Below are 22579 nucleotides of genomic sequence, written 5' to 3'. Positions count from 1 at the left end.
TTGTGCATTTCAGGTAAAATAACAACCCAAAATGTATATCCATGGACAAATTAGCTAGCAACTGCAAGCTAGCTAGCTAAATTGCCATAATGTTTAAAACTTTTTGACCTGTCCCAGTTGACAAAATCAAAATCAATTTGTGTGTGTCCGGATTGGGTGGTGTAATGCTGCTCCCTCCACAGCAGTCTCTAACGCTGCTCCCTCCACAGCAGTCTCTAACGCTGCTCCCTCCACAGCAGTCTCTAACGCTTCTCCCTCCACAGTAGTCTCTAACGCTGCTCCCTCCACAGCAGTCTCTAACGCTGCTCCCTCCACAGCAGTCTCTAACGCTGCTCCCTCCACAGCAGTCTCTAACGCTGCTCCCTCCACAGCAGTCTCTAACGCTGCTCCCTTCACAGTAGTCTCTAACTCTGCTCCCTCCATAGCAATCTCTAACGCTTCTCCCTCCACAGCAGTCTCTAACGCTTCTCCCTCCACAGCAGTCTCTAACGCTGCTCCCTCCACAGCAGTCTCTAACGCTTCTCCCTCCACAGCAGCCTCTAACGCTTCTCCCTCCACAGCAGTCTCTAAAGCTGCTCCCTCCACAGCAGTCTCTAACGCTGCTCCCTCCACAGCAGTCTCTGACTGGCTCACTCAGGTACACATCACTCTCATAAACCCTCGAGTAACAGCTTCATCACAGCCCAGCACATTGTGTGTGTGTGAGAGAGAGACAGACAGAGACAGAGAGAGAGAGAGAGACAGAGAGAGAGAGAGAGAGACAGGGAGAGACAGAGAGAGACAGAGAGAGAAAGAGAGAGAGAGAAAGAGAGAGTGCGTCACTCACAGCAGAGTAGTTAGAGAGGGGAAGTGTGTGTCATTGCTGTAAATCCAGGCAGGCCCGGCAGTGCTTTAGCCTGTTCTCAACACAATTACTGACCAAACGACATGAAAGAGGGCTTTACCACGACATGAGGTTTCAGTTAGGAGTGTGTGTAGTGTTTGTAGTGTGTGTGTGTGTGTGTGAACTGCATATTAACATATTTCTTCAACTTTGGTATTTTTTTGACATTTACCAATGCAATGAACATAAGGAAGGCAGGGATTTACAGTTAGAAACATGCATTTTGTGTGTGTGTGTGTGTGTATGTATGTGTGTGAGTGTGTGTGTGTGTGCGTGTGTGTGTTGGACTAAGCGAGGCCAGGAGGTTTTGGTTATCAGGCCTAATAGGGGCTTTCAGTATGAGAGTAAATGACTTTAGTATATCCTGCCAGGTTAGTGCCATACAATTGGTCCCTTTTCTCTCTCCCCTACATCTCTGCTGTTACAACCTGATACATCACAAGCGAAATGAGTTGTTCTGAACAACATCATTAGAAGTTTAAAGTGTAATGACATGTCCATTACCAAAAGCTCTTTCCTTCCTTCTCTTTTTCTCTCTCTACCCCCCCTCCCTCGCCACCTCCCCCATTCTCTCGAATAAAAAGCAAACACGCAGGAAGCGAATGACGGGGGAAAACGGAACACTTAATCACAAGGGGCTTGTGGACATCTCAACTGTTGTTCAAGAGGCCATTAATATAGAGTCATTTGAGTAGGAGATGGGCGGAACAGACTGGCCCAGAATGGCAGATGGAAAGCTCAGTGCTTTGATTGCATTTATCAAAGGCTGGAGCAGGAAAGCAAACCATTATTCTATTAGATCTCGGAGAGAGGGCGTCTCTATTCGGCCACGCACACAAACATACACGACCAAAAGTATGTGGACAACTGCTCGCGGGAACATCTCATTCCGAAATCATGGGCATTAATATGGAGTTGGTCCCCCCTTTGCTGCTTTAACAGCCTCCACTCTTCTGGGAAGGCTTTCCACTAGATGTTGGAGCATTGCTGCGGGAACTTGCTTTCATTCAGCCACAAGAGCATTAGTGATGTCGGGGCACTGATGTTGGGCGATTCGGCCCGGCTCGCAGTCGCTGTACCAATTCATCTCAAATGTGTTCGATGGGGTTGAGGTCAGGGCTCTGTGCAGGCCTGTCAAGTTCTTCCACACCGAAACCATTTCTGTATGGACTTTACTGTGTGCACGGGGGCATTGTCATGCTGAAACAGTAAAGGGCCTTCCCCAAACTGTTGCCAAAGTTAGAATGTCATTGTACGCTGTAGTGTTAAGATTCCCCTTCACGAGAACTAAGGGGCCCGGGCTGAACCATGAAACACAGCCCCAGACCATTATTCCTCCCCCATAAAACCTTACAGTTGACACTATGCATACGGGCAAGTAGCGTTCTCCTGGCATCCGCCAAACTCATATTGGTCTGTCGGACTGCCAGATGGTGAATCGTGATTCGTCACTCCAGAGAAGGCGTTTCCACTGCTCCAGAGTCATATGGTGGCGAGCTTTACACCACTCCAGCCGACGCTCGCCATTTTGCATGTTGATCTTAGGCTTGTGTGCAGCTGCTCGGCCAAGGAAACCCATTTCATGAAGCTCCCAACAAACAAGTTAATGTGCTGACGTTGCTTCCAGAGGCCGTTTGGAACCTGGTAGTGAGTGTTGCACACACAGAGCGACAGAGAGACAGAGAGAGAAAGACAGAGAGAGAGAGAGAGAGAGACAGAGAGAGAGAGAGAGAGAGAGAGAGAGAGAGAGAGAGTGCGCACTAATGTACTATTGTGGTCATTTATCAAGTGGTCGGTCCACGGTTCACAGAGACTCTGAAGGGGAGTGGTCCAGTGATTACACTCACTATGGGTCGGTTAGAGGGGAAACACATGGCAGTGGAACCCCTGAACGATTCGAGACATGAACACAAGTGTTCCCCTAACCAACACAGACCAGGCTAAGACACCATAGGATCTTACTCTGGGGGGGGGGGGGGGAACACACCAACATATAAGTCATGTGAGTTTGCAGTGGGAACGTCCACACGACCAAGGTCTGGACATGCAAACATGTTTTATAAACTATTACTGTACTGGTAATAGTTGGAGTATTACAATTCTTCCAGAGGAGAGAGAGAAGTTCAGACGGATTTGAGATCAGATATGTGTGGATTATAGATGAGGTGTTCAGATGATGCCAGTAGAGGTGAAAGGGGTGAGAGAGGACAGAGCCCAGAGGAAGAGACACACAGTCAACTTTCTGAGGTCAGCTTAGACGGAAGTTACTCAATGAAAGCCCTGGAGCGCGCTCACACACACACCACACACACACACACACACACACAGTACAGTAACTCTCACCCAAAGTTAGTTGTAGAAATATAGCATATAGAATGCCATTTTTTACCGTGGTCTGTGATCTTGCAGGAGACCAGGTAGAGTTCTTTGAGGCTCCTCCCCTCCTTGGCGATGATCTCCACACACCTGGGAGGAAGAGACAGAGAAACAGGGGGGATGAGAGGAAAGCGCCGGATCACCCGAAGAGTTTTCAAAACACACAGGGTCTGGTTCTACGCTTACGACTTCTACACACTCACGGCAGGCAGTGTTCCCCACTATAGGTTAACCATGACAGCTCCAGGGACATATCTGTTCATATATTCACTGTGTGCTTCTCCTAACACTTACACTGATCAATAATTAACCATGATCTGCTCTCATTAAAGCCCACAGACCAGGGCCTACGATAACGCAGCGGACGGGGAGGGTGTGTGTGTGTGTGTGTGTGTGTGTTACACTTCAAAGGAGCTCAGTGGTGGAATATCTGCATTCGGCCCAGTCTCTCTACCCTGGCACCCTAGAGACCCCCCCCTGTGAACGTGTGTGTGCACGTGCACGCATGTCTGTGTGCGCATGTTCGAGCGTGAGCGCACGCGTGTGTGTGTGTGCGCGCACTCCAGGGGAGGCCGGAGGAAGATCAGAGAAGCTGTTTCAGATGATTTCCTGTAAATGGTCCTAATGAGCCGAGAGTTAGCAACACTGGTTTGATCAATGCGTTTGACCCATTAACCTTCAGCAAATCCCTCAGATGTTTTTTTGGTCCGGATTATGCTGCATATTTCATTTCGTCAAATGCACACGGGGGCTTTCCCATGAGGTTAGAGTGGGATAGTATGACGCCCCACTGTCTCCTACAGCTGAACGCTGGGCCTTTCAAGTTCTGGGCCTGTATTCATAAAAGCATCTCTGAGTAGAGTCTTTTAAGCCGAAATCACGGCCCGTCAATGGCATGAAAGGTGCATGTTAGAGTAGCCAGCGTCAATTCACATACACTGCGTAGCGTATAACTGTCATGAAAATCCACAATAAACAGGCCCTGGGAGTTATTGTTGTGGGTTCCTTTTGACTCACCTTCAACTCACTTTGCTTTGCTAGCTCAGGAGGACGTTTGTAGCATATAATTGCGAGTCTCTCTCTTCTACAAGTCTCTCTCGTCTACATGAACATTATTCTCTTTTAAAATCGGAGTCCTTGAGTTTTCCGGACGTAACCTGCCTAGGCTATATGCCTACGATCGAAATAACCACAGGTAGACTGCAAATTGTTTCAAATCATGTAACTTATTTGACTGACAAACCTTAGCTTACAGCCCAATACATTTTAAACTACGTCTTTAGTCTACGTAACATAGGGAAGATCGAAACACAGGTACGTACAGTGGGGCAAAAAATACTCAACCCCATAGAAAATCTTTGGAGGGAGTTGAAAGTTCGTGTTGCCCAGCAACAGCCCCAAAACATCACTGCTCTAGAGGAGATCTGCATGGAGGAATGGGCCAAAATACCAGCAACAGTGTGTGAAAACCTTGTGAAGTTACAGAAAACGTTTGACCTCTGTCATTGCCAACAAAGGGTATATAACAAAGTATTGAGATAAACTTTTGTTATTGACCAAATACTTATTTTCCACCATAATTTGCAAATAATTTCATAAAAAATCCTGTGATTTTCTGGATTTTTTTTCTCATTTTGTCTGTCATAGTTGAAGTGTACCTATGATGAAAATAACAGGCCTCTCTCATCTTTTTAAGTGGGAGAACTTGCACAATTGGTGGCTGACTAAATACTTTTTTGCCCCACTGTATGTGGCAGGGTCTACAGACAAACACAGATTAAAAAGGGAAAACCAGCCGTGTCGCGGTCACCGGACAAGCAGAAACACCTTCTTCGCCCATTTGAGGATAACACAGTGCCACCGAAGCGGCCCGCTCCCAAGGACTGTGGGCTCTCGTTCTCTCTGGCCGACTTGAGTAAGACAATTAAACGTGTTAACCCTTGCAAGGCTGCCGGCCCAGACGGCATCCCTAGCCGCGTCCTCAGAGCATGCGCAGACCAGCTGGCTGGTGTGTTTACGGACATATTCAATCGCTCCCTATCCCAGTCTGTTGTCCCCACATGCTTCATGATGGCCACCATCGTTCCTGTGGCCAAGAAGGCAAAGGTAACTGAACTAAATGACTATCGCCCCGAAGCACTCACTTCTGTCATCGTGAAGTGCTTTGAGAGACTAGTCAAGGATCATATCACCTCTACCTTACCTGTCACCCTAGACCCACTACAATTTGCATACCGCGCCAACAGATCCACGGATGAAGCAATCGCCATCACACTGCACACTGCCTTATCCCACCTGGGTAAGAGGAATACCTATGTAAGAATGCTGTTCATTAACTATAGCTCAGCATTCAACACCATAGTACCCTCCAAGCGCATCATTAAGCTCGGGTCCCTGGGTCTGAACCCTGCCCTGTGCAACTGGGTCCTGGACTTCCTGACGGGCCGCGCCCTCCTGTACTCCCTGTTCACCCATGACTGCATGGCCACGCACATCTCCGACTCAATCATCAAGTGTCCAGACGACACAACAGTTGTAGGCCTGATTACCAACAATGATGAGACAGCATACAAGGAGGAGGTAAGGGTCCTGGCAGAGTGGTGCCAGGAAAATAACCTCTCCCTCAACGTCAACAAAACGAAGGAGCTGATCGGGGACTTCAGAGAGAGCACGCCCCTATCCACATCGATGGGACCGCAGTGGGAGAAGGTGGAAAGCTTCACATCACTGACGATCTGAAATGGTCCACCAACACAGACAGTGTTGTGAAGAAGGCGCAACAGCGTCTCTTCAACCTCAGGTGGCTGAAGAAATTCGGCTTGGCCCCTAAGACCCTCACAAACTTTTACAGATGCACAATTGAGAGCATCCTGTCACAGCCTGGTACGGCAACTCCACTGCCCGCAACCGCAGGGCTCTCCAGAGGCTGGTGCGGTCTGCACAACGCATCACCGGGGGCAAACTACCTGTCCTCCAGGACACCTATAGCACCTGATGTCACAGGAAGGCCAAAAAGATCATCAAGGACATCAACCACCCGAGCCACGCCCTGTTCACCCCGCTACCATCCAGAAGGCGAGGTCAGTACAGGTGCATCAAAGCTGGGACCGAGAGACTGAAAAACAGCTTCTATCTCAAGGCCGTCAGACTGTTAAATAGCCATCACTAGCTGGCTAACACCCGGTTAATCAACCCTGCACCTTAGAGACTGCTGACCTATAGACACAGTCATTTTAATAATGGAACACTCATCACTTTAATTATGTTTTACATACTGCTTTACTCATCTCATATGTATATACGGTATTCTATTCTACTGTATTTTAGTCAATGCCACTCCGACAGCTCGTCCTAATATTTATATATTTCTTAACTCTATTCTTCTACTTTAGATTTGTGTGTATTGTTGTGAACTGTTAGATACTACTGCACTGTTGGAGCTAGGAACACAAGCATTTCGCTACACCCGCAATAACATCTGCTAAATAATATGTGACCAATACCATTTGAACAACTCAACTAATTCCTTTCCTACAAACGACCCTCACATTTCATCTGCTTACTTTACCAGTATTGCTCCACGTAGACGCCAGAAAAATAGACTTGCTTTCTAATTTCATAAGCTACAGTATGATGCTGTAGACACGGTTGACGCTCGCGGCCCGTCTTTTCTTTGTCATTCAGTCAAACACATTCTATTTCCAAATGCTTTCCGTTTGAATTGGGATGTAGGCTGTGTTTACACAGGCAGCCCAATTCTGATCTTTTGACCAATTACATCAGATATTTTCACATCAGATATGGGTCTTTTGAAGAATATCTGATGTGAAAAGATCTGATGTAATTGTGTAAAGCTTTATGACAACAGGACCTAATCTGAATAATACTCATGTTTTCCAAGTCAATGATTTTTGTGACAATGCGATGACATGTTGAACAATGGTACCCTGTGACAACAGGAAGGAGTAGAACACTGTCACAGGATAGAACCTTCAATCCCCATCATCACAAACACCTCATGTCACACACTCCCTCCAGAGAATCAGGATCACAAGCAGAAAACTATTCCATTGTTCCATGGCTTCGGTCCCAAATGGCACCCTATTCCCGATAGTGTACCACTTTTGACCAGTGCCCATGAAGTATACTGTAGGGAATAGGGCGCTATTTGGGTTACAACCATTTCACCGGAGAGTCAATACAACACATTTCCAGTTGAATTGAGACAAATCGCATTTACCGGGCTCATATTTTTCCATCCGCATGTGTGATTCTCCAATTTTTATGTGATATGATAAATATGCTCTCGCATATGAAACACAACATGGATAAGTATTCTCATGTATTACACCTTGTGGTGTGACACATTTGCAAACGGAAGACTCAAAGATAAAAGCCAATAAGAAAAGCATATGTGACAGTAGCAACAAGAATGGGTACATGGACTATTCCGGCTGTATCGAGTGAATCTGCCTCCCAACATGGACCCCACCCCATTAGCTTGAGTTCACTGGTCTGAATCCACATAGATAGAGAACCTTTTATATTGCATTGTGCCTCTCCCTCCCGTCTCCTCTCCCTCGCATCCACCTCTCTTTCCATTTCCACTGAAGACGATTATCCAAATGGAGGAAAAAGATTCCTGTAAATTTACTGCAGTTTGATGCGTTTCAGTGGCGCCCATGAAAAGATCATTGAGGACCATTGTTAGACCATCAGGCGACAGACAGTACCTTGCTCTCCACACAACTAATGCTGTTTCCATATCCCTGCAAACCCCACTCCCCCACAGCTGAGGTGACCTGATACGCAGTCCAGACCGTGAACCATGCCCTCTAATAGACATGCGGTCACTCTAAACCCGTTACCGGCTCATTCTAAACTGTAAATGTTGGTCTAGTACGAGTTCAAATGCACACAGCTCCACTAATTCGGTTATTCTGCGAAACGTGGCGCCGTTCTGGACAAAAACGGGGAACCTGACACGCCACACTCTATCTGTGGTGGTCACGGTAGAGAAAACGGCAAAGACCCACTCAGATCTCATCAAACGTGAGAAGTAGAGCCAACTGGTCAAACTGACCCACCAGTCAAACTGGGGAGCTGAGACGGAAGAACCATTAAGTCCCATGGATCATTATTCTCCGTGGAGTATATTAGTGCTGCAGCATTAGTGACCATCCAGGCTGACAAATGAGCACATTGAGCAGCGATAGAGGGGTAACGGATGGAGGGATGAGGAAGGAGAGTGATGTTTCCTCCGAGAGCTTGTTACTGTGTGCCCTGATCTCTGGGGTCAGGGCAAACCCAATTAGAGCCAACATCGGAGAAATAGGGGGGGGGGGGCAGACAGAGAGGCAGAGGGAGAGAAATGCAGAGAGAGAGACAAAAATTGAGGGAGGGAGCGAGCGATAGCACGAGAGATTGATAGAAAAAAAAAAAAGTGAGACAGTGAGCCAGAGAGGTCTTTCATGAGACCCAGCTGGGATGAGAGGCGATGAAGAGTAGAAGCGAGGAGAGAATCTAAGGCGGAAGACGGCACAGTGCGTGTCACATTAAAGAATCCCCCTGATTGAGAAGCAACAAGCACCTGCCTACCCTTGGGTTCCCCCATGCTCCTGTCCCGCGCTCAGCTGACATGAATTAGTGATCCACTCTCTTTCAATCATGTCGAGCTACCATGACAAAAGGCCCTGGGCGGAGTGTGCCCACTAGAACACCGAGAGAGAAAGTAACACACACTCACATGGATGAGGGGCTTAGTACGCAAAATATATCTATGCTACAATATATAAATGTACCGGTAGTCCTAGTGCCAGGAGCAATGCTGCTGCTGCTGGTGGGGTAAGAATGATGATGGGAGATGTACAGACATTACTATGGCTTCACTTAGGACAGGACCGTGTGTAGGAATATATGTTTCTGAACCCATAAGTGGTTGACTCTTGTATTCATGTTGTTTTCTTCTGTGCTTGTTTGAGCATTGATCTTTATTTGTCCAGTAAGGTAAAGCGATAAATGCTTCATAGGCGTTCCTACATTTGTATCAAGGAATATGACGGGCCAATTAGTGTCCAGAACTCTGTGTTCGACTACCTGTCGCTACCCGCTACTGGCTCAACCCTCAACAGCCAACAAGGGGAGTTACTATGACAACAAAGGAGTTGCCATGACAACAAAACAACTCTACAGCTGAGTGATTAGTGTGAGTGGCATAGAATAAAGAGGGAGAGAGAGAGAGGTAGAAAATAAAGAGGGAGAGAGAGAGAGGTAGAAAATGAAGAGAGAACGAGGGAGAAAGAAGTGATGAAGAAGTGACAAGAGGAGATGAGCAAAGAGAATGAGAATTGGAAAACACATAAATTAACTGTAGGCAAGACAATAAAACACTTCACAAAATACAGAATTCAGACAAGAAAACAGAACAGCTCTGTGTATGACGCGACTCTACAAGAGAGGAGAGAGAGAAAGGAAGTGAAGAGAGAACGTGAGAGGTGGAGAGAGCAAGAGAAGTGAGACACACAGAGTGAGAGAGCGTGTGAGCGAGAAGTGTGACACAATGAGAGAGAGAGCGCGAGAGAGAGAATGCAAGAGAGAGTGCGAGAGAGAGAATGCAAGAGAGAGTGCGAGCGAGAGAATGCAAGATAGAGCGTGCGAGAGAGAGAGCGCGAGAGAGAGAGAGCGTGAGATGTGCCTGGTGGCGTCTCCCTGGGGCTCAGAGTGTTTTGACTCCCTGTCACTGTCACATTTACATAGGTAAACAATAATACAACCATCTCCTCACACACAGAGGTAAATCATCACAACACACACACCCAGAAACACACACAGAGGTAAATCAGCACAGTACACACACTCAGAAACACACACAAGGGGTTTCCATTAGCCGATAATAGCCGGCCTTTGGTCGTTAAATTTGTTTTAAAAAAATGATAAATAAAATTGCCCAGGAAACAAAACAAAAAAATCCCATTGCGAAATAATGAATTTTAGCCTATTCATTGGTGGAAATACCAGTTGATGTAAATACAATGGACTGGTCATGCTTATTGGGGTAACGTCTACTTCCAACTCACTCTCAAACACGTAGATCCCCTGAATGCTGCTCATTCTCCAGATCCCTGTTCACACACCTGTATGTAATTATCACACACTATTTAGTTCAGTTCTTTGCACCCCATCATTGAGAGGTATTGTTTGTTTTGTGACACACTTCAATTCAGAGCTCAGTTTTTCCAGTAATTTAGATCCTCCCGTGTACGATAGTTTTTGCCTGCCTCACTAACCACACCTTTTGCCTATTCTCTGCCTGTACTTTAGCATATCGGATTTCCTGTTATCAACCTATTGCCTGATCTCTCGGACGACGTTTCTAGACTTTTCCCTGCCTTTACTGTTGCCTTTTTGGAACCCCTGTGTATGACCTCCTGCCTGCCCCTGGAAACAGCTACCTGCCTCCTCCTGTGGTCCTTTACAAATAAACACCTGTTGCGCCCTGCGCTTGAGACCAGCTCTCTGTCTCCCATCGTGTTAATTACAATTGGTCTATGGGTAATTTTCAATATTTTGTGGAATTACTGCGTGTGTATACTCGTTATGTATTTTATCACAACAAACAGATGTTGAGCGGAAAATCTGTCAGACAACACTTTAATAAGCACAATCAATGTGCAAAAATTGTAAATGCAATCGTGTGTTAAAAAATAGTTTTTGGGCCACGATTAAAAAGAGATACTATTTTAAATTTCTCAACTGGTAAAGCAAGTCACAGGCAGTGGAAGGCATGCTTCAGCAGCGAATCACACAACATTTTGCAATAAGCTGGACGCAGTATGCATTTTGAAAACATATACGGTGCATTCGGAAAGTATTCAGACCCCTCGACTTTTTCCACATGTTGTTACGTTACAGCCTTATTATGAAATAATTTCCCCCCTCATCAATCTTCACACCAAACTATAATGACAAAGCAAAAACAGGTTGAGTTTTTAAATTTTTTTAATGTATTTTTAAAAAGTATTCAATCCCTTTACTGAGTACTTTGTTGAGGCACCTTTGGCAGAGATTACAGCCTCAAATCTTCTTGGGTATTACGCTACAAGCTTGGCACACCTACAGTTGAAGTCGGAAGTTTACATACACTTAGGTTGGAGTCATTAAAACTCGTTTTTCAACCACTCCACAAATGTCTTGTTAAAAAACTATAGTTTTGGCAAGTCTATCAGGACATCTACTTTGTGCATGACACAAGTAATTATTTCACTTATAATTCACTGTATCACAATTCCAGTGGGTCAGAAGTTTACATACACTAAGTTGACTTTGCCTTTAAACAGCTTGGAAAATTCCAGAAAATGATGTCATGGCTTTTGAAGCTTCTGATAGGCTAATTGACATCATTTGAGTCAATTGGAGGTATACCTGTGGATGTATTTCAAGGCCTACCTTCAAACTCAGTGCCTCTTTGTTTGACATCATGGGAAAATCAAAAGAAATCAGCCAAGACCTCAAAAAAAAAAGTCTGGAACCAAGTCTGGTTCATCCTTGACAGAAATTTCCAAACACCTGAAGGTACCACGTTCATCTGTACAAACAATAGTTTGCAAGTATAAACACCATGGGACCACGCAGCCGTCATACCCCTCAGGAAGGAGACGCGTTCTGTCTCCTAGATATGAACGTACTTTGGTGCGAAAAGTGCAAATCAATCCCAGAACAACAGTAAAGGACCTTGTGAAGATGCTGGAGGAAACAGGTACAAAAGTCTCTATATCCACAGTAAAACAGCAAAATAGCTTAAGGACAACAATGTCAAGGTATTAGAGTAGCCATCACAAAGCCCTGACCTCAATCCTATAGAATATCTGTGGGAAGAACTGAAAAAGCGTGCGCGAGCTAGGAGTCCAACAAACCTGATTCAGTTACACCAGCTCTGTCAGGAGGAATGGGCCAAAATTCACCCAACTTATTGTGGGAAGCTTGTGGAAGGCTACCTGAAATGTTTGACCCAAGTTAAACAATTTAAAGGCAATGCTACCAAATACTAATTGAGTGTAAGTAAACTTCTGAGGCACTGGGAATGTGATGAAAGAAATAAAAGCTGAAAAACATCATTCTCTTTACTATTATTCTGACATTTCACATTCTTAAAATAAAGTGGTGATCCTAACTGGCCTAAAACAGGGATTTTGTACTAGGATTAAATGTCAGGAATTGTGAAAAACTGAGTTTAAATGTATTTGGCTAAGGTGTCTGTAAACCTCCAACTTCAACTGTATATTTGGGGAGTTTCTGCAATTCTTCTCCGAAGATATTCTCAAGGTCTGTCGGGTTAGATGGGGAGCGACACTGCACAGCTATTTTCAGGTCTAGCGAGAGATGGTCGAACGGGTTCAATTCCGGGCTCTGGCTGGGCCATTCAAGGACATTCAGAGACTACTGCATTGTCTTGGCTGTGTGCTTAGGGTCGTTGTCCTGTTGGAAGGTGAACCTTCACCCCAGTCTGAGATCCTGAGGTTTTCATCAAGGATCTCTCTGTACTTTGATCCTTTCATATTTCCCTCGATCTTGACTAGTCTCCCAGTCCCTGCCGCTGAAAAACATCCCCACAGTATGATGGTGCAACCACCATGCTTCACCATAGGGATGGTGCCAGGTTTCCTCCAGACGTGACGTTTGGCATTCAGGCCAAAGAGTTCAATCTTGGTTTCATCAGACCAGAGATTCTTGTTTCTCATGGTCTGAGAGTCTTTAGTGCCTTTTGGAAAACTCAGAGTGGGCTGTCATGTGCATTTTACTGAGGAGTGGTTTCCGTCTGGCCACTCTACCATAAAGACCTGATTGGTGGAGTGCTGCAGAGATGGTTTTCCTTCTGGAAGGTTCTCCCATCTCCACAGAGGAACTCTGGAGCTCTGTCAGAGTGACCATCAGGTTTTGGTAACCTCCCTGATCAAGGCCCTTCTATCCCAACTGCTGTTTGGCCAGGCGGACAGCTCTAAGAAGACTCTTGGTGGTTCCAAACTTCTTCCGTTTAAGAATGATGGGGGCCACTGCGTTCTTGGGGACCTTCAACGCTGTCTCGGAGCTCTACGGACAATTCCTTCGACCTCATGGCTTGGTTTTTGCTCTGACAAGCACTGTCAACTGTGGGACCTTATATAGACAGGTATGTACCTTTCCAAATCATGTCCAATCAATTGAATTTACCACAGGTGGACTCCAATCAAGTTGTAGAAACATCTCAAGGATGATCAATGGAAACAGGATGCACCCGAGTCTCATAGCAAAGGGTCTGAATACTTATGTAAATGTTTTATACATTTTCAAAAAAACTGTTTTCGCTTTCTCATTATGGGGTATTGTGTGCAGATTAATTAGGAAATTGTTTTATTTAATCCATTTAGAATAAGTCTGTAATGTAACAAAATGTAGTTTGAATTTGCATTTATTTGTATTTAACTAGGCAAGTAAGTCAGTTAAGAACAAATTCTTATTTACAATGACTGCTTACCCCGGCCAAACCCTAACACGGACGACGCTGGGCCCACCCTATGGGACTCCCATTCACGGCCGGTTGTCATACAGCCTGGAATCGAATCAGGGTCTGTAGATGCCTCTAGTACTGAGATGCAGTGCCTTAGACCACTGTGCCACTCAGGAGCTCCTTGATTGTAAGGAACCTGAGCATTTTAATACATATTATGAGGCATGTTTTACCTTGCTTTAAAGTAGCCTAGGCAAAATCCGACCAGAATTATTTCAGACTTTCATATGCCATTGAAACCAGTAGCACATTTCTCTTATGTTCTATTGGTTTTCAACTTTCTTTCATTGTCCGGTAGCCAAATGCACATTCACATGTAGCCTACTGCCTTGTGCGCATTGCTGAGCTAATAATGTTCTGATCTGTTGCATCAGACTCATTTCTTTTTAAAGTCATTTTTTTTATGTAGCCTAGGTTGTATGGATTTGGGATTTATTATCCCACTACTGTCCCAGAGTCAATTTGGGCTATTCCTTTCTCGGCAAGCAGACCAATAGAATAGGTCAACTTGTCTACTATGGGGGATAGTAGATGGGTATAGGCTCATAGGTGACGCATGCATAGGGCTAGGGGAAGCTAAAGTTTCCCTAAGTAAATTGAATTAAATTGGCAAAATTATATAGCCTAATTAGCATACATTTTAAAGACTAATTTGACTTTAAGTTATAAAAATTCTCAAGTTATTTAAACGGACAAATAGCTTATCTTAATGGCAGCAGGCAGAGAGAATCGGCCAGATCACCGGTGAGTGCACACCGCACATATTCACGCTCTATCATTGTTGGGTCGCTAAAACTTTGAAAGTTAGTTTTTGGACAATCATTTCCTCCTCCAGTTGAAAAAGGACATCATATTCTATGTTTGTGTCCCTTTCTCGTACACCTATTATTAAAGGACAATGGCGTTGTTTTTTGTTGATCTTTTTGTCAGTGTCAGCAAAGAGACATGTAATTTGTCGTAATAAAAACATCTGCTAATGTCTCCGGTCATATAAAGTGTATAATTGGGCTCTCAGAGACATTTTTTAAAAATTGATGCAGAGCAGCTCTGAGCATGCACTTTTGTCAGCCTTGGCCAGCGTTTGAAATCACAAAGAGAGCAATAGAACACTCTGACTTGGACAGCCGTCAATTTCCAGCTAGTAAAGTGTTTTTATCTGCGCGGAACCTTCACTCTCTGAGGAGCTGAGTGTGCTACTCAAAGCTTTGTCCGCGGTGTAACACTGCTGCCTGTTCACGGCTCGGTAATAGGACTTCGATACCTGCTTAAAGAAAAAGAAAACCACTCTCCGTTTAATACAAAACTCACGGCTTCAGCTAAGAGGCCCGTGTGAATTACCCGCACTGAAGAAAAAAACCGGAACGGTTTAGTAGGTGACGTTGTTTCGGGCCGTTGATCAACAAGGTCGTTACAGTACTTTAACATCCTCAAATTCGCTATTTACATGTATTTTCTTTCTCCCACCAGCACATGAACAGTGGCTGTACAGATCCGTTTACAGTACAAGCCTGGGCCCTTGTGGTAGTAGCAGTCGGTCCCACATACGATCCTTATTAACGTAATAACTCGTAGACGTCCGTCATAAAAAAGGAGTCCCCGGGAAAACGCAGTCTGTGGAACTACATCAGTGGAACATGGGGGCCTTCCAAACACACAGGCTTAACCCCCTAATGGAAACATGTCTACTCAGGACTTTTACTGGGCCCAGGCACAGCCACAACTCTACAGCAGGGCTTAGCACAGGAGGCGGCAGGAAGGAAGGAAAGAAAGAGAGAGAGAGTGTGTGCGTTAGTACCAAAGTGGAGATAATCTACTCCTTCACAGTGCGACCAGAGAACCCGGACAAGGCAGGCTGAGAAATAATAGCAACAATAGTTGAGGACTTGCGCTCCCTTTACTATCACAAAGCCTGCAGACAGTCCGCCAACAAGGCATGTGTAGCGCATCTCTTTAGCAGCGAGCCACAATGGAAGGGGAATAAAGGAGGCGGCCAGGAGAATGGCTCTAGGTGCGTACAATACCGTAGCCTTACACGTAGCCGCGTTTTCATCACACGCCCAGCAATTACACGGCTGCCTAGCGGGACAAAAGCAGCAGGAAAATAGAAAATGGATGATTCTAGATGTGGAGAGAAAGGAGAGAGTGTACAGCGTGAAATGTCTAAAGAAAAGCGGTTCAAGGTCTGCTAAAGGGTGAAAGCATAAAAGAAGGTGGTGGCGGAGAGACGTCAACGCTCTGAGGCCGTCTTTAATCCTAATGAAATGGAGGGGCGGAGCGCGGGGAGGAAAGGAGGGGAAGGGAGGACCGGATTTTCTACTTCTGAAGGAACCGCTTTCTCGAAATGATTCTTGTCGTAAAAACATTTGATATTTCCCTATAAACCTCTACCTCTCTCTGTCTCAGACCACTTTCAACAATGAGTTTCAGATATTCTGTTGACAAAAACTTGAAGACTTTATTTTCATAGGACTAATAGAACTGGATGTAAAAAAAAAGCCAATATACCCCTGGGAGTCATTTAATGGGAATCTAGTCCTCAACATCAAAGAAAGGAAACAATCCGGAGATGGGATAATACAAGCCACATAGATTGCCAGTAAAAAAAGATAGTGATATAGTCATTGTTACTGCAAATGCCTGCTCAGTGCCATCACAATAAATATATAACAACCATAGTACTGTATGGTTTCTGGCGTGCTCTTCTTCCTGTCTTTGTGATTGAGAAAAAGCCCAGATTGAGATGGACTACAAGATAACTATGAGCAATAGGTTGGATTATTATTTGGCCTTCACATTTGAGTCATTTAGCAGACACTCTTATCCAGAGCGACTTACAGTTAGTTAGTGTATCCACCTTAAGACAGCTCGGTGGGACAACCACATATCACAGTCATTCACAGTTAAGTACATTTTTTTCCTGAATAAACTAGCTATCAGCAAAATCAGAGCTAGTAAGAGGGGAAAAAAAAGAGTCAAGTACGAGTGTTAGTTCACGAAAGGCTTCTTTTATTTATCCGTGATTATGAATTCCAATTGAACATGAGCAGAGTCTTGCACTTTGAGTGCTTTCGTATATATCACCTGTGTAGACTTGAGGACAAGTACAAATCAAAAAGACACTTTAACAAAGACATGTTTCCTTCCACACGTCTTTGTCAATACCACACACAGACGCAATCATGCACAAACGTATTGTATGTACGCTGTGAGACGGGTTACATTCACCATCAATACAAATACGCATCTGTATTCCTCTAAACCTGTGTTCCGTCTTTTATTCAGCCTCTCTGTGGATGTTATCACAGGCCAATAACAGAGGGTTAGATGCTAGCCGGGATCCTTGGGACGTCCATACGGAGAGAGGGGGTCTGTTGGAGAAATTAGGACCTGGTTGGCTGGACGCCTGTATGCCTAGCTCTAGATCCATTACCCATCGTTAAAATGAGATTCACATTCCTTTGGTGTTGAGCGGGGTCGTTTATCATGTTGGAATATGGCCGTGGTGATTCCAGACCCTGTCATCAGGCCTGCTCAGAGCTGAGCCCATGGGGTCATAAGTGAGCACATAAATGCCCATCATCCTCTCTGCTCCCAGCAGGATTTGTGCATCCCAAATGGCACCCTATTCCCTATATAGTGTGCAACTTTTGACCAGAGCCCCAGGGGCCCTGGTCAAAACTAGTGCACCGTATAGGGAATAGGGTGTCATTGGGGAGGCAACCTTCGTGTGCGAGACGATTGGCTGGGAGCGACGGACAGCCACTGCATCTGAGAGTAGACACACACACACACACAGTTAGCCAAAAGGAGCAGAGAAGATGAGGTCATTTAGCAAACCTCATCCCATGATACTGGGGAAGAGTATGAATATGATTGGATGTCCTGCTCACAGTTAGCCCTAACCCTTGTTATCAGCTGAGGACAAGGCCTTCAACATGTTGGCAGAGTTTCGTGTCCTTCAGTCATACTTGTTCAACACGGCATGTTTCCCGAAACTGAGAATACGCCACACTTCACTACCAAAACAAACTACCTGGGTTTCATACTGAAAATGAACTAAAGACAGATAAAAAGGGAAGAACTAACTGCTGCCTCGCCTGTCTCCTCCTCTGAAAGTTTACTGTTGATCCCTCCTGTCTAAATCACTTCCCTGTGGAAAAGCAGGTCCGGTACAATCACAGCAGTAAACACACACTGTGGTTCTGTGAAGCGACACCATCCTTCCACACCCCCTCACAGATACACACCTCTCTCACCCGGGTCTCAGGAGTGGTTGGGCAGTGCCCGTAGCAGACAGTGATAAGCCCTGAGGGAATGGTGTGTGGGTGTTTGTGTTCAGATGTGAGATGGACAGTGCAATGTTTGTCCGTGATAAACAGGCTGTGAAGGGAATCCTACGTTACAGAAGGTCTTATTTCTGTTTCTTGTTTCCTCTTCTTTGGGACTGGGGAGATATGATTTCTAGACGAAGTCAAAAAGCCCCTCAGCGTCGAACGAACAACAAAAGAAGTTACCAACACTCGCTCAACGTCTGAAAGTGACAGCCAAGTCTCATTTCTGGCGTCAATGGACTGTTTACCGACATAAACTGTAAACCACAGCTTTCCAACGTTGGCCTCAGAGGAAAACTGTCAACAACACTCCCACACAGGCGTACAACTCTTGAGCTCTGCTACACTTTCAACGTTTCTTTGTTTACAGTCCTCCAGCAGTACATCCATCTCCGCTGGGGGGGGAACGTATACTTTAGTCTGACCTATCTCCGGTGTGAGAGGTGTCACGGTGTTTACAGTACTACCCACTGTCCTGCTGCCATAACATACACTCCGCCCGCTGATGCACTGCTAATTGCTACATGCTTTTGATGAAGGCCATCCGCTTTAATGAGCACTAACCAACACTTAGACACACACACACACACACACACACACACACACACACACACACACACACACACACAGAGACAGAGACAGACATAAGTTAGAACAATATTACTGCTGTGTTCATGTTTAGCCCAGTGGCAAAAAATTGGAGGGTGCTCATTGAACTAATAGATATGATGAGGTGGAGAAGGAGAGAGGGATTTGTGTGTGTGGGGGGGATGGAGAAACAAGTCATATTGTGGCGTGCAATTTCCCCACTACTATGACCGAGCGCAGACACTTCAATTGCGCCGGGTGGCTTTAATGACAGGAAATACGTCTCTGACGTGCGCAAACGATCACTATGAATGTTCCTTCTCTGGGGGGCGCCGTGCGCTAGGGCGCTGTGAGACGGATGCTGGTTCACTAAACAGCAGTTTTTCCCTCCACGCTGCAGAAGAAAACGCGGGTCGGGAGAGGTTGATCCATGGGCTAGAAGAGTCGGCCGTCAGACGTGAGCGTAAGTTAGTCGACACATGGCTACATAATATAAGTAACCGATTGAATTCTCAAGCAACGGGCTACATCCCCATAGCCTTCCTCACTCCCTTCCTTGGGCTCCTCACGCGCCTGCTGTGCCATAACCAATTGAATACAGTTACTGCCATGAAAGTGTGCGGATTTTGCCAAATCAGAACAAGTTCAGTATGGGTCAGAATGTAAAGAGCTGACTCCTGAACTTCCATTAGGCAGAGAGAAAGAGAGGGAGACGCGTGCACCCCCCCCCATCTGGATGGAGATCAGGGAGGGGGTATTACGGTCTGGGCTGCTCATATGGCCGGTCCATAAATGTCTCTCTTCGTCTAGTTCCCTAGCCAGAGAGAAAGACTGGAGCATGAAGAGAGGCGAGGACGAGGAAAAGGAAGGGGGAGCAGCGTGGATAGAGAGATGAGCTGGAGAGAGAGAGGGGGATTTAAGAGAGAACGAGAGAGAGAGAGAGAGAGAGGGAGAGAGGGAGAAAGACCACCTCAATCGAACCACAGCTATGTTCGATCACAGCACAACACTCTGAGGCATCATTTTACCCAACATTTCGTTTTCTATTAAAACATTTCAACATGTACACGCCAAGCGCCATCAACACCACATACATTCTCGGTCATGTTCCAAAGCAGAGCTTCCAGGAAAATAAAGCTTCAAATTATAGAAGGAGGAGGAGGACACATTATGTGAGTAAGAGTGAATCAAGTGAATGGTGGATGGCACAAGGTCCAGGGAAAAGCACATTGCCGAAACATGATTGAAGCTTCCATTAAGCCTTTTCAAAACGGTTAGTTCATCAGGTTTTGGACTCTTCCGACGGAGGTCACTCTGCCAGGACCTCACTAACGACCCTTCGTGACCTCCTATTAACCTCATAATGACCCTTTCCTGTGTCAGATCGTCTGGGTCACGGTCACCGTGGTAACCGGGGCAGCAGAGGCGCAGTGAGTGACTGATTCTAGGCTGTTCTTACAAACCACTCTTTTCATAGCTTTACTTTAAGAGAACATTTATTTTACATTTCTGACCTGGTTAAATACCATTTAAGCAATACTTCGGACACAGATTTTACAAATAAAACACGCACGCACACACGTATTTATTATAAAACACTCCTAAAGAACGGAATGCTTAACAAGCTACGCTAGCTAATATCCAAGCAGTTAATCCAACTTTTGGCCTGTGGGTAGAGGGGAATAGCACCCTAATGGGAACCTTGTGGCTAAATAATAATAGGAGAGAGAGAAAAAGAGAGAGAGCGAGATAGAGAGAGCGTGCGAGATAGAGATAGAGACAGAGAGAAAGAGAAGAGAGTGTTTGACTCTGGTGACACGCAGCCATTAGGTATTCACTAAAACAGATGTCAACCGGCTCGAATGCCTTCTCCACAGCCAATGACCAGAATCCCAAATTAATTTCCCAAGGAACGCTGTTTGATCCCGTGCCAAAGAAAGAGCAATCCCGCAGGAGAGGGGAAAGGAGGATGGAAGGCGGAGAACGAGGGTGGGGAGGAGGAAGGAGCACGGTTTACCCCACTTCAAGGTGCATAGTCTCTCCCCCCCCCCCTTCCCCTCCTTCCCCGGGTCTTGAAGATGCCATCTTTAGGGGGCAGAGGAAAACAGAATGCCATTAGCCTGATAGCCTAGTGAACCTGTTAAAGGAGACTGGAATGAGCACTCCAATAGCTTATCATTGTCTAAGCAGACATGGCTTTGTTTCAAAGAGTGGAAGTGAGAGAGAGGAGAGAGAAAGAGGGAGAAGAAAGAGAGAGAGAGAGGAGTAAGACATATGAGGAAAACAAAGAGGGGGGGGGGTCTTTACCCACATTGACAAATGCAATAACTTTTTAGATTCTTCAATGCGTTTGTGGGACTGAAATTTGTGTAATTGACATGGTGTATATACGTGTATGAGTGTGTCCAGGGGATAACAATGGTTCTAGAGGTGTCCTGGTGCTGTTGTTGTGTTTCCATTACACTAACCACGCTGACATCCTCCACCTCGTCTCACATCCTCCTCCATTACCAGACCTGGACAACACGCTGGTTGGAGAGAGAGAGAGAGAGAGAGAGAGAACAAGGGAAGATGACAGAGAGAGAGAGGGAGAAGGACAGAAGAGAGGGAGGAAGAGGAGAAGAAATGGAGGAGAGAGGGGAAGAGAGGAAAGGGGAAGAAAGAGAGAGACGAAGATGGGACTTAATAGACAGTGCTTGGGGGATGGTGTGATTATAGCCTTTCATGGGGTCCATCCATACTTGATAGATTCCAGATGACGACAGTACTCTTTGCTCGATTGTCTCTCTCCCTTGCTCTTTCTCTCTGTCTATTTCTTTCATTCACTGTTTCTCCCCCCTCTTTTCACTCACTCTCTCTCTCCCCTCTCTCTCTCTCTCCTGCCTTTCTCTTCCTCTCCGTCTGTAACAGTTTATCACGGGTCTACAAGCATCCCTCCGTATGATCCCTCACATACTTCCATTTGTTATGCTCTTGTCCTCTCGTGGATTTCTTCCCCCTCCTCCCTCTCTTTATCTGTTTCACAGCAAGACAACGAACCGCATCCTAGATCTGTGATCTTCTCTCTCTTCCTCCTTCTCAACCCCTCTCCCTCTTGCTCTCGGTTTCTCGCCCTCTTATGTGGTCCCTTCTTCCTCTCTCCCCATTTCTCTCCCTCTCCATTGCGATCCCCTTTCTCTACCTCTATCGTCTTCCCACCACCTTTTCCTGTCTCTGATTCACCCTCTATCCCTCCCTCCCTCCATCTCTTTCTCTGTGTTCCCACCCCATCCCTGACTCTGTGTAAAGAATGTGCCAGGGTAGACGCTAAGTAACCACACTTCCATGACTAGGACATGTGCTGTCCCTGACTCTGCCACGCATGAATGACAAACAGAAAAACACAATGACCAGCAACAAGACAACTAGTCCATCTACCCAAGACAGCCAGAGTTACCACGACACACACACACACTATTCCACTACCCAAGACAGCCAGAGTTACCACGACACACACACACACACACACACACTATTCCACTACCCAAGACAGCCAGAGTTACCACGACACACACAATTCCACTACCCAAGACAGCCAAAGTTACCACGACACACACACACACTATTCCACTACCCAAGAGAGACAGAGTTACCACGACACACACAATTCCACTACCCAAGACAACCAGAGTTACCACGACACACACACACACACTATTCCACTACCCAAGACAGCCAGAGTTACCACGGCACACACACACTATTCCACTACCCAAGACAGCCAGAGTTACCACGACACACACACACTATTCCACTACCCAAGACAGCCAGAGTTACCACGACACACACACACTATTCCACTACCCAAGAGAGCCAGAG

The 22579-nt window shown here is 45.8% G+C and overlaps 1 protein-coding gene across 3 annotated transcripts in view; it reads right to left on the bottom strand.

Moving 5' to 3' along the window:
* Positions 1 to 22579, bottom strand: part of fbxl17 (F-box and leucine-rich repeat protein 17) — a 317791-nt gene that overhangs the window by 97380 nt on the left and 197832 nt on the right. For 2 of the 3 annotated variants that reach the window (XM_036980121.1, XM_036980120.1), the window contains 2 exons: positions 21190 to 21249; positions 3273 to 3349 (listed from right to left, as the gene is read on the bottom strand). In XM_036980121.1, coding sequence (XP_036836016.1) covers positions 3273 to 3349; positions 21190 to 21249 — 137 coding nt within the window. The remainder of the gene's footprint in view (positions 1 to 3272; positions 3350 to 21189; positions 21250 to 22579) is intronic. The other variant, XM_021606509.2, reaches the window with a different exon arrangement.

The sequence above is a fragment of the Oncorhynchus mykiss genome, chromosome 6, assembly GCF_013265735.2.
Source record: "Oncorhynchus mykiss isolate Arlee chromosome 6, USDA_OmykA_1.1, whole genome shotgun sequence".
NCBI classification, from domain to species: Eukaryota; Metazoa; Chordata; class Actinopteri; order Salmoniformes; family Salmonidae; genus Oncorhynchus; species Oncorhynchus mykiss.
Note: the sequence above shows the minus strand (reverse complement) of the source record. Positions and strands in the feature narration are given on the sequence as shown.